Source organism: Trichoderma breve, chromosome 4 (assembly GCF_028502605.1).
Source record: "Trichoderma breve strain T069 chromosome 4, whole genome shotgun sequence".
NCBI lineage: Eukaryota > Fungi > Ascomycota > Sordariomycetes > Hypocreales > Hypocreaceae > Trichoderma > Trichoderma breve.
Genome location: NC_079235.1, coordinates 3,328,148 through 3,342,329, shown reverse-complemented (window position 1 = coordinate 3,342,329; position 14,182 = coordinate 3,328,148). Strand labels below are relative to the sequence as shown.

General features: G+C 49.7%; 5 protein-coding genes across 5 annotated transcripts; 2 read left to right on the top strand and 3 right to left on the bottom strand.

The window, feature by feature from the left end:
• Positions 1-399: 399 nt before the first annotated feature.
• T069G_07254 (paf1 domain-containing protein) lies at positions 400-1,924 on the bottom strand (the record flags this gene model as incomplete). Its single annotated transcript, XM_056174464.1, has 2 exons — positions 400-1,592; positions 1,654-1,924. The coding sequence occupies 2 exons, from the start codon at positions 1,922-1,924 to the stop codon at positions 400-402; spliced, it is 1,464 nt and encodes a 487-aa protein (XP_056028043.1).
• Positions 1,925-2,701: 777 nt separating this feature from the next.
• On the bottom strand, positions 2,702-3,482 carry T069G_07253 (rer1 family domain-containing protein; the record flags this gene model as incomplete). The annotated part of the gene is made up of 4 exons (XM_056174463.1): positions 2,702-2,787; positions 2,844-3,143; positions 3,220-3,337; positions 3,414-3,482. The coding sequence occupies 4 exons, from the start codon at positions 3,480-3,482 to the stop codon at positions 2,702-2,704; spliced, it is 573 nt and encodes a 190-aa protein (XP_056028042.1).
• A 1,262-nt stretch (positions 3,483-4,744) lies between these two features.
• Positions 4,745-6,363, top strand: T069G_07252 (chromate transporter domain-containing protein; the record flags this gene model as incomplete). The annotated part of the gene is made up of 4 exons (XM_056174462.1): positions 4,745-4,867; positions 4,923-4,970; positions 5,029-5,150; positions 5,211-6,363. The coding sequence occupies 4 exons, from the start codon at positions 4,745-4,747 to the stop codon at positions 6,361-6,363; spliced, it is 1,446 nt and encodes a 481-aa protein (XP_056028041.1).
• Positions 6,364-6,782: 419 nt separating this feature from the next.
• T069G_07251 (sugar transporter domain-containing protein) lies at positions 6,783-8,834 on the bottom strand (the record flags this gene model as incomplete). The annotated part of the gene is made up of 8 exons (XM_056174461.1): positions 6,783-6,944; positions 7,004-7,066; positions 7,123-7,181; positions 7,244-7,338; positions 7,400-7,947; positions 8,009-8,108; positions 8,179-8,353; positions 8,435-8,834. 8 exons carry the CDS (start codon positions 8,832-8,834, stop codon positions 6,783-6,785), a joined length of 1,602 nt encoding a protein of 533 aa, XP_056028040.1.
• Positions 8,835-10,058: 1,224 nt separating this feature from the next.
• On the top strand, positions 10,059-12,745 carry T069G_07250 (glycosyl hydrolases family 2 domain-containing protein; the record flags this gene model as incomplete). The annotated part of the gene is made up of 2 exons (XM_056174460.1): positions 10,059-10,588; positions 10,663-12,745. The coding sequence occupies 2 exons, from the start codon at positions 10,059-10,061 to the stop codon at positions 12,743-12,745; spliced, it is 2,613 nt and encodes an 870-aa protein (XP_056028039.1).
• Between the last annotated feature and the right edge of the window lie 1,437 nt (positions 12,746-14,182).

The following is a 14,182-nucleotide window of genomic DNA, read 5'->3' as shown; positions in this document are numbered from 1 at the left end:
AACGAACACGACATTCGCTCGTTGGTATATATCACTATACGTATCATGAATGAATTTTCTCTCTTCTGAACTTACCCTTTTCTTTTCTTTTCTTTTAAACGTATTTGCCCTATTTCTCAGTGCAACAGATTGACGCTCGAAAAGTCAACGCATTTTCATTACTGTCCATCTATATACCTGATGAAAACCCCAGTGTGCAAACCCAACTACTCCCCGGCCACCAATCCTACACGTTCATTTTCCTTGTCTCTGATGCTCTCCGAGATGGGGAAGTTCTTCCCTTTCGAAGATTCAAATTATCAAAAGACCAAAAAAGATTAGTTAAAAAAAGGGAACTCCTCCGTTCATTTAACAAAGACTGGCAAACACGATCACAACGCCATCCACCACCAGCTACGCTTAATCCTCATCCTCATCCTCATCACCTTCAGCGTCATGGTCCGCAGAAGGAGACCGGTCCTGTCCTCCGACCGGGCTTGAAGCACCGTTACGCTCGGCTTCTTCGCCATCGGCATCGACATCAGCCTCCTCAATGGACTGCTCCACATGCTGCTGCTCATCACCACCCTCATCCTGCTCCCACCCAAGAGGATGCCGTGAGTACATCTTCATGGCGCTCCTCATCTCCTCCGTGGGGTCATCAACGGTAAGATCCAGCTGGTCGACCACTTGCGCCTCGTCGTCCTCAGAAAGACCATAGTTTGTGCGCGCAATGTTCTTGGTACGCTGGGGCCGGATAGTGGACTTTTGCATAATGGGATAGTAGTACATGGCCTTTTGCTTGGGGAAGCTCTCGTCGTCATTGAAAGCGAGAATAATTTCGTCCTCGTATTTGGTTGGGTGATCGAGCTCCGTTTCCTGAGCCGTCTCGTACGCCCTAATCCTGTTGAACTGAAAGTAGCCACCCGTGTCGGCCTTGTGGGTGTACAGGTCTTCATCATCATGGCTGGGGTCATCGACGTCAAACTTGCGGCGGAAGCGGTCCGCATCAGCACGAGTCTGGCCGAGATAGAAGTCGTAGTTCATCAGGTTGGCCGGCTTCGGGTTGTTGGCAGGATCCTGCGCGTAGGCTTCCATAGCTGCCTCCAGTGCCGCTTCCTCGGCAGGCGTGCGGTCTATCGGCCTGAACAAACCGCTGCGGAGACGATTATCATACTCGTTGGAGCTCGAGACGGGGTTCGTGAGGAATTTGATGGTGACATAAGCACCGGAGTCGGGGAACGCGTCCAGATCGGGCAGCAGGGGCACCGCTTCGACGAGCTTGAGGTGCTTCTTGGAAGGATGTTTGACACGCTTGGGGTCCTTGAGATCTTGTTCCGCAAGCTCGAAGCCCTTGTCGATCTTGCGTTTGATGACCTGGGGTGAGTCGGCGGCTGCTTCTGGGCGTTTCACTGGTCGTCGATTCTTGGCCAACAGAGCTCTAGGATGGTTCGCCTCGAATCGCTTCGGCACCAGGGACGAGATGTATTCTGTTCGGCGGAGGAAGGAGACGTTTGCTTCAGCGACCTTGGGCTTACCAAGGGCCGCAATAGGTCTCAGGAGGGCTCGATCGTGAGGGTGGATGGCTAATGGCTGTGATGATGCTTGGATTGCTACCGGCACGTCCCTAGGTCAGATTGGTTCAAGCATGAATAACCAACAAGTCACACTCACATCGTTCATCTCCATCAAACACGCCTGGCATGCCCACCAGATCAAGCGGCATACCCAACTCTGCATCGGCCTCAATGTTCAGCGGCTGTTCTCGCGCCAGACGTGATGCAAACCCGGGCGTCGTGTATTGGCCGCTCGCGAGGCCAGTGTTGGGGATATCGAGCAGCTTGGGGGGATTCGGCGGCGGAGGCAGAGCATTGGAGAAGCGGATTCGCGCAATGAAGTCCTGGTGAATCATGCGCTCGCCTGAGCGAGCTCCCGAGGACGACATCTTGGCCCTTGTCCCTTTTCCCCTACTCGCTCCTAGTCGGTCGAATCAATGGAGCAAATGCTGCAAATGAGGCTGTAAATGAACGAAACGCACGAGGGGCTCCGGCATACAAGCGCTCAATTGCTGGTCCGACGGGCGATTGAAAGGCGTGGCCGAGTGTCGGTAATGATGGAGGGAAAAAAAGAGTCGCGCGCCGCACCTGAGAGGCGAGGCTGTCAAATCTGAGGTAGCCTCTGCAGGCTCCCCACCACGCGACTTTTGCTTGCTGCAGAGGCCAAACAGCAGCAATTTTTGAACCAAATCAAGGAATCAAGCATGCAAAAAATAAAAAATAAATAAAAATAAATAAAAGTGAGCAAATAAAATCACCGGATTGCCCACCAGCTCTTGATGCCCTAGGCGTACAAAACTATTTCATTAAATTAAGTATAGGTAGCTAGCTCTCTGTGAGAGTTTCGTCTCCAAGACCTGGTTCCCATGCGGTTTCGTATCAGTCATCCGTAGTCTAACCCATCCGTCTACGCCTTTTAAGGATTCAATGACAGGCCCTCGTTTGCTGCTTTTATAAATAAGAGAACATTCTCCATCAAAGACCCGTCATTCGCCGCACATGCATCTTTTACATCAGCCCACAAAGGCGCATCGATACGTGTAGGCAGCTGCAATCTGTTACACACGGCTCAAGCCAACCAATTTGAAAAACATCTCCATTCCCAGTATTCATTTCGAATTCTTAAGACAGAGACTTCGTCTCCACGCGGTTATTGGCGAGTCTGTTTACGATCGATCCTTGGCGTAGGACTTCTTGCCAATGGTAAAGGGCACGTAGCGATACTTGATCATGTGCTGGATTTGTCGGCGCACTGGAAACGGTTGGTTAGCGGAATCAAAGTAAGCACGGATTTTGAGGGCTTCATACTCGTAAGGACAAAGAGGATCAACCAATACATGACCAGGACGGGCCAGAACACGGGAACGTCAAAGATGGCGAACCAAGTGCAGACGAAGGAGATGCCAATGGCTCTCGTGGCCCAGTACCAGAACTTGAACTCGGGAAGACGTCTGATGAAGGGCTTGAATTCTTCGTCCTGCTTGGTGGGAAGAGTTCCAACAGAGCCATCCTCCATTTCGCTATCCAGGGCATCGCTCGAGGGGTCGAACTTGGGCTGAAGGAAGGCCAGGAACAGGTTCAAGAGGTAGATTCCCAGGGCGTATGCGACTGTGGCACAAGAAAGCGTTAGTGTCTTTTGATTCACGTCTTCTTCTCGTCTACTTTCGTTGCAACAGAGACTTACCAATGTACCATCCTTGCGCCACGAAAATGCGCAGGAAGAAGAGAAGCAAGGCCACGCCGGTGCCGATCCATCGGTACATGACATACGGAGTTGACTGGTCCAGGATCGCTTGGTATTGCTAGCCATAGTTAGCACACCGGCGGCTCTAGGAAGATAGGAAGAAGCGGAACAAAAGCCAAAGTCGCGAGACTTACTCTCTGGATCCTGGTGGTGTGGGCTGTAACAGCCGCGAAAGGGGTCTGTTCGGGCTCCGGCGCATCCATATTGAAGGCTGTAGCACAATTGCAATGGCTTATACCAAGCTGGAGTAGAATGTAGATGAAAGAAAAAGACAGCGGGTTGCCGCACCAACAATCGCAGGCCCGGCGTTCGAAATGGGAAAACGAGGTTATGGACAGCAAAGGGTCGATTTATCGCGAGGCGAGATGGTTTGGCGTGGGGCGCTGGCCAGCATGTGCTTTGCGTACGCTTTGATTGAAATTCAGCCACGTAAGGCTTGACCCCTGGCCGCTAAGGCGGAGGCCGCCGGTGTTTTGCCGGTGCCTGCAGACGCTAGCGTGGAGGAATATGGAGTTACTCCAACGGCTGGCGGAATTGGGGGGCTTGGCAGGTATCCTGCTATCTTCAGACGAAAAACTCTATACAAAGCCACTTTTGCGGGAAAGTTGTCCTTTCCTTATCTAATAGGCATATTTTCAGATGTCCGATATTGAAATGCCATTCTCAATTAAATTCTAGATGCCTATTTCGGTATACATAACCACACGCTTCATCATAAGCCTGACTGCGGTCTTAGTCGTACCTTGGTACTTGTACGGAGTACGGAGTGATACAGTGATGGACATTGCGTAAAGGTTGAAATCCCCATTTGTCTTCTCCCACAGAGCTCCAACTACATGAATGTGAATGAATGTAATGAATCTCGGCCGCAACATTTTAAAGAGCCTGACAGCGAAGAGTCTGAAGTTGTAACATCTGTGTCGAGGAGTCAGCCAAGACCTGCTGGGGGATGGAATGCACAGCTTATAGAGGCTCTGGGGTATTAGACGGCGTAGCGTTATGTTGGGTTCACAACGGCAACAAATCCAACAAAAATTACATATATAACTCGCCAAGAAAGAACGGTGGATATTTTACAAGCTGATTTTGCGTCGACATACAGCACATATTTTTGATGGCCATTGTCTATCTACACCATATGTTGACTTGGAGTTTTCCGCGCTACAGATCGGGGTCCTATTTTGGGAACAGGAGTGCTCACATCAAACCCCGGACAGCTAGCTGCTAGATACAGCATATATGGAGTTTAGTCTTAATTAGCCGGGCAGTACAGTAACAATGACTCTATTTAAACAAAACTGATGGATATTTGGATGGCGTTAAAAACATGGTGTATGGCGTGCCACCCCCACATTAGTCTAACAGCTGCCTTAAACATGATGACTCGGTCCGTCGAGCGATGGTCCGCATTCTCAAGATGATAATCTATACGCTCTATGAAGGAGTCAGAAACAAACGGTGAACAATGTCTATCAGTTACTGGGAGCACAAGCTCCAAAAAGGCTTCATCCAAGCATGGCCGACGATCCGGAACAACTGGCACCTCGGCATGACCGCGTTTGGCGGACCACCGGTCCATTTCAAAATTGTAGGTTCACCAAAACCATAACCAACTTCGATGTAGTAGTCTGACCTCGAAGCAGTTTCATGACAAGTTTGTGTTGAAGCTCAATTGGATCGATGAGCAGATGGTACGCGCAAGTAGAGACAATCTCACCTATTCAGCAGACTAATAAAGCCGTCCGATAGTACCAGGAGCTATTCAGCGTCTCGCAAGCTCTATCAGGTCCAGCAAGCACAAAGATGCTTTACTGTGTTAATTTAATTAACAACGGCTTGCTTGGAGCTCTACTTGCGTTCTTCATTTGGAGGTAAGCCTAGACTTTCGTACGTAAAACCACGCGGCCTCTGAAAGTAACATGGTTGCGCAGTTTGCCCGGAGCCCTGGGCATGTTTGGCCTCTCCATCGGCGTCTCTGAAATAGGGAGTACTTTACCTCGCGCAGTTTACGCTCTGCTCTCTGGGCTGAACGCTGCAACTGTTGGAATTATCGCCTTGGCAGCGGTTGAGCTATCAAACCAAGCAATTACAGACAAGCTGACCAGAATTCTCGTCTTTCTTACCGGTTCTGCTGGAATGTTGTATAATGCGCTTTGGTACTTTCCAGTCCTTATGTTCGCTTCTGGATTCGCTGCTGTTACCCACGACTACCGCTGGCTTCATCGTCTCTGGCGAGCTGTTAAAAGCATCTTCACACGCGCGAGCCCTTCATCGACGGAAGTAGAAAACGATGCAATCGAGAGAGATAGTCGCATGGACTCTAATAACTCTTCCACCACACCTCAAGAACATGAAATCACCTCTAGAGGCGAACCCGAGTCGCGCACCATACCGCACGAGTATCAGCTAAATTTCTCGTGGAGAACTGGAACTGCTGTCATCGCAACCTTCTTTCTCACCTTTATCGTCGTGATGGTGCTCCGCGGGGTCTTGCATAACCCTCCTATCCTATATAAGCTCTTTGCTAACCTCTATCTCGCTGGAACCATCATCTTCGGCGGCGGGCCTGTTGTAATTCCGCTGCTGAGGGAATACGTCGTAGCAGAGGGATGGGTCAGTCCGCGCGACTTTCTTATTGGGCTTGCCATCATACAAGCATTCCCAGGACCGAACTTCAATTTTGCTGTATTCCTAGGCGGCCTCACCGCTATTGGGATCGGGCAACCCGCCATTCTAGGAGCAATTGTTGCGTATCTAGGCATCTTCTTACCAGGGATAGTCCTAGTTCATGGCACAATGGGCGTCTGGAAGGTCTTAAGAAGCAAGCCATGGGTCAAATCTGGGGTCAGAGGGATCAATGCAGCGGCTGTCGGTTTAATCTACACGGCCGTGTATCGAATTTGGCAGGTTGGGTATGTAGATGAGGGTTTCCAGGCAGGAAAAAGCTTGGGCGACGATCCATGGTGGGTGGTTGTTACAGCGACAGCGTATGTTGGAGGCAGATATTTCGGTCTCTCCGCGCCGCTGGCGATACTTCTCGGTGCTGTGATGGGATTGGTGAGATATGGAGTTGTTATGAGGTAGACTTGACGAAGATGAATAAGGTGGCGTTGAAATAAGCCTGGGTATATGTGGTTTCAATTGTAACACTAATCTCGTCCTCTACTTTGCTGTAATAGAATGCTAATGCTCCAATGCCCTTATATAGGCTAAATCTCACCCTCGAGATTCGTCAGTGGGTCTTCGTTTCCGACGAACGTTTCCACCTGAATCGCGTCATTGGTCTAGGGGTTAGGATTCAACTCTTCCATTCCAAATCGAAAAGTTGAGGCCCGGATTCGAGTTCCGGATGACGCATTTTTTGCTTCTTCTCACTTACAATATTTTTTGTTCCAGTTTACTCTCTGGCGTAACTCACTCATTCGGTGCAAGTTGAAAGCTTCAAGAATCACCTCTTCACAACTATCTGTCAACTAAAAGAACAAAGACCACCATCCGTTCCCTCAAGCCTCATGCGTCTCAACATGTGTCACTTCTTCATCAAAATCCGCATTCTTGGCCCTCATCTGAGAAAGCACCGCGGCTGAAGTGCTGGTCGAGGCACCGCCGCCCACTTTGGCTTCTTCGCCGTCAAAGAACTTGGCAATCTCTTCTAAGGGAGTGTTCTAAAGAAAAGGTCGAGGTTAGCATATTGAACATGAGCGAGAGTGGCTTAAGATCCTACCTTTGTTTCCACCCAGAGAAAGTACACGACGACAAATATAACACAGAGGAACACGTCGTAAAACTACATTTGTCATTGTTAGATTGACGTAGAACAACAGTTGCAATATCGAAACTTACAATGTAGAATCTCCACCCCTGGGACTCGATGCCAACGGGGTTAATGTACTGGTTGAGCACTGGTGCAATAAATCAGCCATCAATATCCTGCAAAATATGAGTAATGAATAGGTGCACTTACATGATGAGCTGACGCCGAAAAACGTAACGTTGAGACCCTTGGCGCGAATCTCATATGGCAGAATCTCAATGGGATACGCCAACACCAGACCTTGCCTAAACAACTCTCATCATTAGCATCGTTCATTATTGTATCCGACACGACACTCAGACTCACCATCCACAGTTGAATGCCGTGTAAAACAAAAAGATCATGACAATGACGCCCTTTGCATCAGCGCCATCCCCCGTAATGTTATACCGCGCCGAGAGAATCGTCCACAACACAAAACACACAATCATCGACCCCGTGCTTCCAAGCACCATCTTCCTGCGTCCAAACCGGTCAATGTTGAATGCCGCCCAGATGGCAACAATAAAGTTCCAGATCTGCAGGCCGCCATTCAGACCCGCCTGCTCGGCATTCTTGGTGATGCCAATCGTCTCTAGCACGGGCACCAGATAGTACGAGACCAAGCCGTTGCCGCACCACTGCGAGAAGAAGCCCTGCAGGTAGCAGATGAGGGTGCGCTTGCGGTTGCCCGGGGTGCTGATGAGGTCGAGCCAGCCGCTCTTGGAAGAAAATTCTCGCTCTAGGGCTAGGGTCTCCTTGATTTCGGTGAAGGAGGTCTCCACGAAGTCGGTGCGCTCGCCGTTGCCGTGGAACTTGACGAGGACGTCGAGGGCTTCTTCGTGGCGGTCCTTTGCAATGAGAAAACGGGGGCTCTATTTTCATCATATCAGATGGAGAACTGAAGTTGAAGAGATACAGAATTGGCATACTTACCTCAGGCAGGAACCAGATAAACATAATCTGCACAATGGCAGGGAAAGCCTGAATAATGGAGGGAATGCGCCAGGCCCATTCACTGTTGATGTTGATGGTGCTGTTTCGGTCAGCTCTGAGCCTCCTAACACTTGACTGCTCAAGCTATGTAAATAAGAGATAGTACATACCCAAAGGTCACCCATGCAGCGACAATAGATCCAAAATACCACGTCGAGTTGTAAATCGCTGTAATTGTGGCTCGATGCTGAGTATGAGCCAGTTCAGTCACCATGAGAGGTGCACTTCCGTGGTCAATCATGACGCCGAAGCCAACAATAAATCTTCCCGCAACAAACATGCCAACTGCATATCACAACAACCACGAGGTCAGCCACATAGTCTATAACTGGCTGAAGCACTGATTAAAGGGGAAAAGTTGCTTACCATTGATACTAGCACTCTGAACAGCCACTCCAATAATGGCAATAATACTTCCAATCACAACTCCCCATCGTCTCCCCAGCTTATCAGCAATCGTAGCGGGAAACGGAAACGGAATCACAGCAATCAGCTGCCCAAGCGCAAAGGCAAGGTTGTAAAACGCCAGCAACGAGCCACGAGGATGGTGGAAGTAGTCCTGCCACTGCCCGCTCGTCTGCAGAGCGTTCATCATGGAGCCATCGTAGCCGTTGACCATGGACGTCATGAGCGGCACGAGGAGCAAGAAGTACAGATGACGGAGACCTGGCTCACGCCACCAAGTCACTTTTGGGAACTCTTTGTTGGCGAGCCTGAAGGTGGTGGACGGCGGAGCCGACGACTTGAGTGGGTTGGCGAACTTCATCTTCAAGTCACGACGGCTTTGTTCTCACCGGCTGTGGGTTGAGAGGACAAGGTGATCGACGGCGGTTGTGACGAGATGAGGGCTCATGCATATCGGCTGCATCTCCGCAGTCACGACGGGGGGGTCTATATATACACACGAGAGAAGCATAAGACGATCACGCAAGTAAAAGGAGGGGAAGCATCCCCCTTCTGTGCCCATCAAGCCACTAACACTCTAAGGCTTCTCATGACTCTCACGACCTGGAGCTATCGACAGTGTCTTCAGCTTGGAAAGCAGCCGGCTCTTAGTCCAGGACAGCAAGTGGGGGAGCCTCATGCTGGGAATCGACTACAGTAGCCATGAACCGACCCCCGGCACCGGACTTTGTCGCCGTGGCTTGAGGGGATCGGCAGCGTATACCCCAGGTTGAGATGGTACCTTAATGCCGAAATGACAAAGCCAACAACAAGCTCTAGTCCGGGTATATTCGTTCTAAACAATCTTCATTCATGTCTAGCGTCGTGGCTGGCGACGGTTCCTTGATATAAGCGCTACAAACATCGTCCATTGGCCTTTTAAACGTTTACCCCGAGCTACCATCGCAGCAAGTCAAACTTGAATGATATCGTGTTCCAGCAGAATCTGGGGAAACTCACGCTTGAAATGTGGAATAACCTGGGGAATGCTGGCCAAGTGGAGATGTTGAAGGTGTTTTAGCCGGTTATGCGGGCGACTATGGCTGCATTTGTCTGGAGACATGAGTTAGTGGAAAACTGTGGAGTTGAAATGCCGGTGTTTCGTCCATCGCCAACTCGGCTATTTTCCCAAACCGTCCAGCAAGCGAGGACTGACAACCTTTAAGAAACATCGTCGTATTAGAATCCCTTCCCAATATGATAAGCATCTCGAGAAACTCGCGGGGTAGCACATGGTAAGACCCATCAGAAATGTGGATGATGCGGGGGAGCTTTTGATCTCATGTTCACATTCAGCATCGTGAATGGTTGTCCAGCGTGGGGAAGAGGACCATCCGAGATCGCATTGCGCCTCTCTCATGTGTTTATTAGTTTTGCCTTTCTGGAGAAAGAGCTGTAAGATAAGCACTGCGGTTCCTGGGAAATGAGCACATAAACTCCAGCTGGAGCTCTTCTTATATCAGCTCAGCTATCAGGCCCTAGTCGTTGATCCTGCATGCCTTGACCTTTTCTCAAAGAATCCTGCATACTCTATTTCAACATAACGATGGCCACGTATCTACGGACAGACGTCCATGATGGCTGGATCTTCAAGCAAGCAGACAAGCCAGACTCGGACTTCAGACCTGTCGCCCAGTTTCCCACCGTCATCCATCTCGACCTCTTACATCATGGCCTCATCCCAGATCCGCCCAAAGACAGAAACAGCGAGCTGATTCAATGGGTTGGCGAGAAACAATGGCTCTACAAGACGTCATTCGCCTCGCCGCAAGCTCCTTCAAGCACTGGCAAGGTGTCTCACACCATGGTTTTCGATGGTCTCGATACATATGCCAAGATCAGTCTAAACGGCAAAGAGATAGCCAACACTGCCAACATGTTCCTCCAATATCGCGTCGATGTCACGGAGACATTGAAGCCGGCAGGCGAAGAAAACGTCCTTGAGCTTCTCTTCGACTCTGCGTTTTTGGAGGGCAAACGCCTGGAAAAGGCGCAGGGCTACAAGAACCTGTTCTGGAATGGCGATTCCTGCCGCATGAATGTCCGCAAAATCGGATGCCATTTTGGATGGGATTGGTGAGTTCTCATAGTGTTCAGCTTTGTATGATGGCGCTCAATATTCAATGACTGACCATGGCAATTTACAACAGGGCACCGACGTTGCTAACCTGTGGCCCGTGGCGACCAATTTATCTCGAGTCGTTTGTAACTCGCATCGCCGACTTAAACATTGATATTGATGTTGCAGATTCACTAGATGATGCAACTTTGACTATCACGTCAGAGTTGCAGGGCCACGATGACAACGAGCATGCGGTCCGAATCAGCATCGCCAACCCAGATGGAGAAAATGTTTTCACCGGCGACGGGAACGGCAAAGTGAAGCTCACAAGCCCCAAATTGTGGTATCCAGTCGGTTATGGAGACCAGCCGCTATACACGGTGACAGCTGTTCTTGGTAACCAAAAGGTCGTCCGCAAAGTCGGTATCCGTCATTTGCGTCTGGTGCAGCGGCCTCTCGAGAACGGAGCTCCAGGAACGACCTTCTTCTTCCAGGTCAACCAGATCCCCATCTACTGCCGTGGTGCTAACTGGGTGCCTGGTGATACCTTCTTGCCGAGGATTAATGAGAAGCGCTATCGTCAGTGGATCGAGCTGGCTCTCCATGGCAACCAGAACATGATACGCGTGTGGGGAGGAGGCCTTTACGAAGACGACTCGTTCTATGAGATTTGCGACGAGCTCGGAATTCTCATCTGGCATGACTTTCAGCTCGGCTGCGGCGTTTACCCTGTCTCCGACTTTATGACCAACACCATCCGTGAGGAAGCCATTTACAACCTCAAGCGACTGCGACACCACCCGTCGATCGTCTTATGGTGCGGAAACAACGAGGACCACATGTTTGCCGAACTGCATCATCTCGAATACGACATCAACGATAAGAACCCAGACAACTGGCTCAAGACGAACTGGGCGGCGCGTTGGTATTACGACAAAATGCTCCCAGATATCTGTGCCGAACTCGTCCCTCGCGTTCCTTACCACAACTCCTCTCCCTGGGGTGGCACATACAGCAATGACCCGACGGTTGGTGATATTCATTCTTGGAGAGTTTGGATGGCAGATCAACCGCGCTACCCGTACCAGGATTACGAGAAACTCACCGGCCGCTTTGTGAGCGAGTTTGGCATGAAATCGTCCCCGTCTGTTCACAGCGTTCGCCAGCTCATAACAGATCCTGCGGAAAGACATCCCCAGTCTCGTACTTTTGACAACTGGTTCTGCGCACCAGAAGATCAGCGCACATTGTCAATGTACTTGATCGACAACCAAAAGTACGAACTCGCCTCCCTTCCGGCATATGTATATGCTACTCAGCTCAACCAGGCGGAGGCAACCGATTACTCGCTTCGACCTTTCAGGCGCCTCTGGAAGGGTCCCGGCAAGGAAGAGTGCGCTGGCAGCCTGATCTGGCAGCTCAACGACTGTTTCCCGGCCGCTAGCTGGTCTCTGGCCGATGCATTCCTTCGTCCTAAGCTGGCTTACTTTGTTGCCAAAAGAGATTATGCGCCCATCATTGTTGGATGCGCAAGGACGACTGTAGAACACCCTGCCGATGAGTTCACTCGTGTGTACGTGGAACGCATTACCTCGGCGGATGTTTGGGCCAGCAACTGCACCACCTCCGAGGCCAAGTTGACCATGACGGTAGCTTTCTATTCCGTCTTGGATGGCAAATTACTCGCTTCCAAATCTGAAGAAGTGACTCTACCACCAAATCGCTCAACAGAACTGCAAAAAGTAAAGTTTGAGGAAAAGGAATGGGAGGTCAAGCAAGAGTTCGTAGTCGCCGCTACGAAGCTCAGCAAGAATGGAGATGTACTAGCTCGCTATGTCAACTTCCCACAGCCGTTGAGGCACCTCGATTTTTCCGCTACGGAGGTTACCGTCACGAAAAAAGAGATTAGTGACTCAGCTGGATCTTTCGAAATCGCTGTCTCGGTCAAGAATGGTGTGGCTAAAGGCGTAGAACTGATGATTGACACTCTCGATCCAAATGTTGCGGATAGTTACGTCTTTAGCGACAATGCCTTGGATCTTGTCCCAGGGGAAGAGCAGACTGTGACTGTTACTGCAGTCGCTGGTGCAAAAGCTGATCTTGAGAATGTGAAAGTGGTGGAGCAGCACTACGGTTCTGTGGCTCCGAAATCGAAACTTGTATTGATGTAATAAAACCAGTTGCATTCAGGGGGTATCTATGTTGCGTGTATCTATCTATATGAGTTGAGTTAGAGAGAGGTTCCTTCAATGTTCTTGATAAAGTAGATACAAAAAAAAACTCACGTTTACAGGATATAAGCACTCTGTCAGTTGAGAACATCACTCCATGTCTCCCTTAGCTTCTCAACTGTCTGGGTTACATCCCATGTCGTCTCAGCTTCGATGCGATGAAGTAGGCCTAGTAGGTACGACTGGGATTTAACATCTCTTAGTGTACGGCCACCTATTAGTCCGATTAGCTGATGTCTGTTTGCGTGTCATAGAGAGGCCTTCGTCATTCTGTAAACGAAATCAGGCGGCCCGCCACTTTACTCACAATATGCTAATATTTCCGCTGCATTCACTAGAGCCCCAGGGTATCGACACTCTTTATATGAAAACAGTCCACGAACAATTCCACAGATCTGAATAGTATGCTTGACAGCTTCTGCCTAGAAATGAATGTCAGCCAATGGCAGTGGAAAGAATGGTGTACAAGTATAAACACACAGCATCCAGACTCTCTGGGTTCGTTTTACTAGACTGATTGGAAGTGGTAAATATGACTTTGCAAAGATGGAAGAATTGCATTGCCACATCTAGCAAGAGCTCAAGAGTTAGATGACATTTTCCAGATCAAGGTAGAGAGAAAGTAAAAGTGACTTACTGTGCCAAATGCACGTGTATGTGATCGCCGGAAAGGGATGGTCATCCATAACCACGGAAAGCGGATTAAAGGTATCAGGGAGCCTCTCCTTCCAGTTGTCTACAAGAGTGACCAGCATCTCTTGATGGACAGAAGTTGCTGTGGAAACGGACGAATCAAAGTAGTGGTTGATTACTCGTGCTGTGAGCCAAATGATGTTATTAGTCCAGTCATCGTCCGTATCTCCGTCAAAAACGACGTAATACGTTCTATCCGACGTGTCAATATTGGTCGGGGAGCAGCCTCGAAGAGCGGTTAGGATCTCCTGGCGGACATATGTCCAGAATGCAGTGTGCTTAAGGCTTCCTGGGCCAAATTTATTTGCATTATAACTGAAAAGAGATAGAGAACCTCTCAAATGACGCTGCAGATCGACCTCGGCATTACGATCGCTCAGCATCTCATGCATTCGTAGAATGACCGTCGACAGCGCCAATGCACTCTCGGACGCACATGCAATATCTTTCAATGCGGCAATAAGCCGACAAACGCAACTATAATGATATTCATCTGCCACGAGGGAGCTGATATTTCGGTCGGAGCGACTCAAATACCGCGCCGAGAATGCAAATATTGCGTCAAGGAGCATGGGGCATTTCATGGCCAGTTGAGGTACGGATGCCGAGAAGTGGTGTCTTGGATCGTTCAATGCCAACTGTATATCAAGTATCAATGGCCATACTACAAAAGTAAATCGTAGG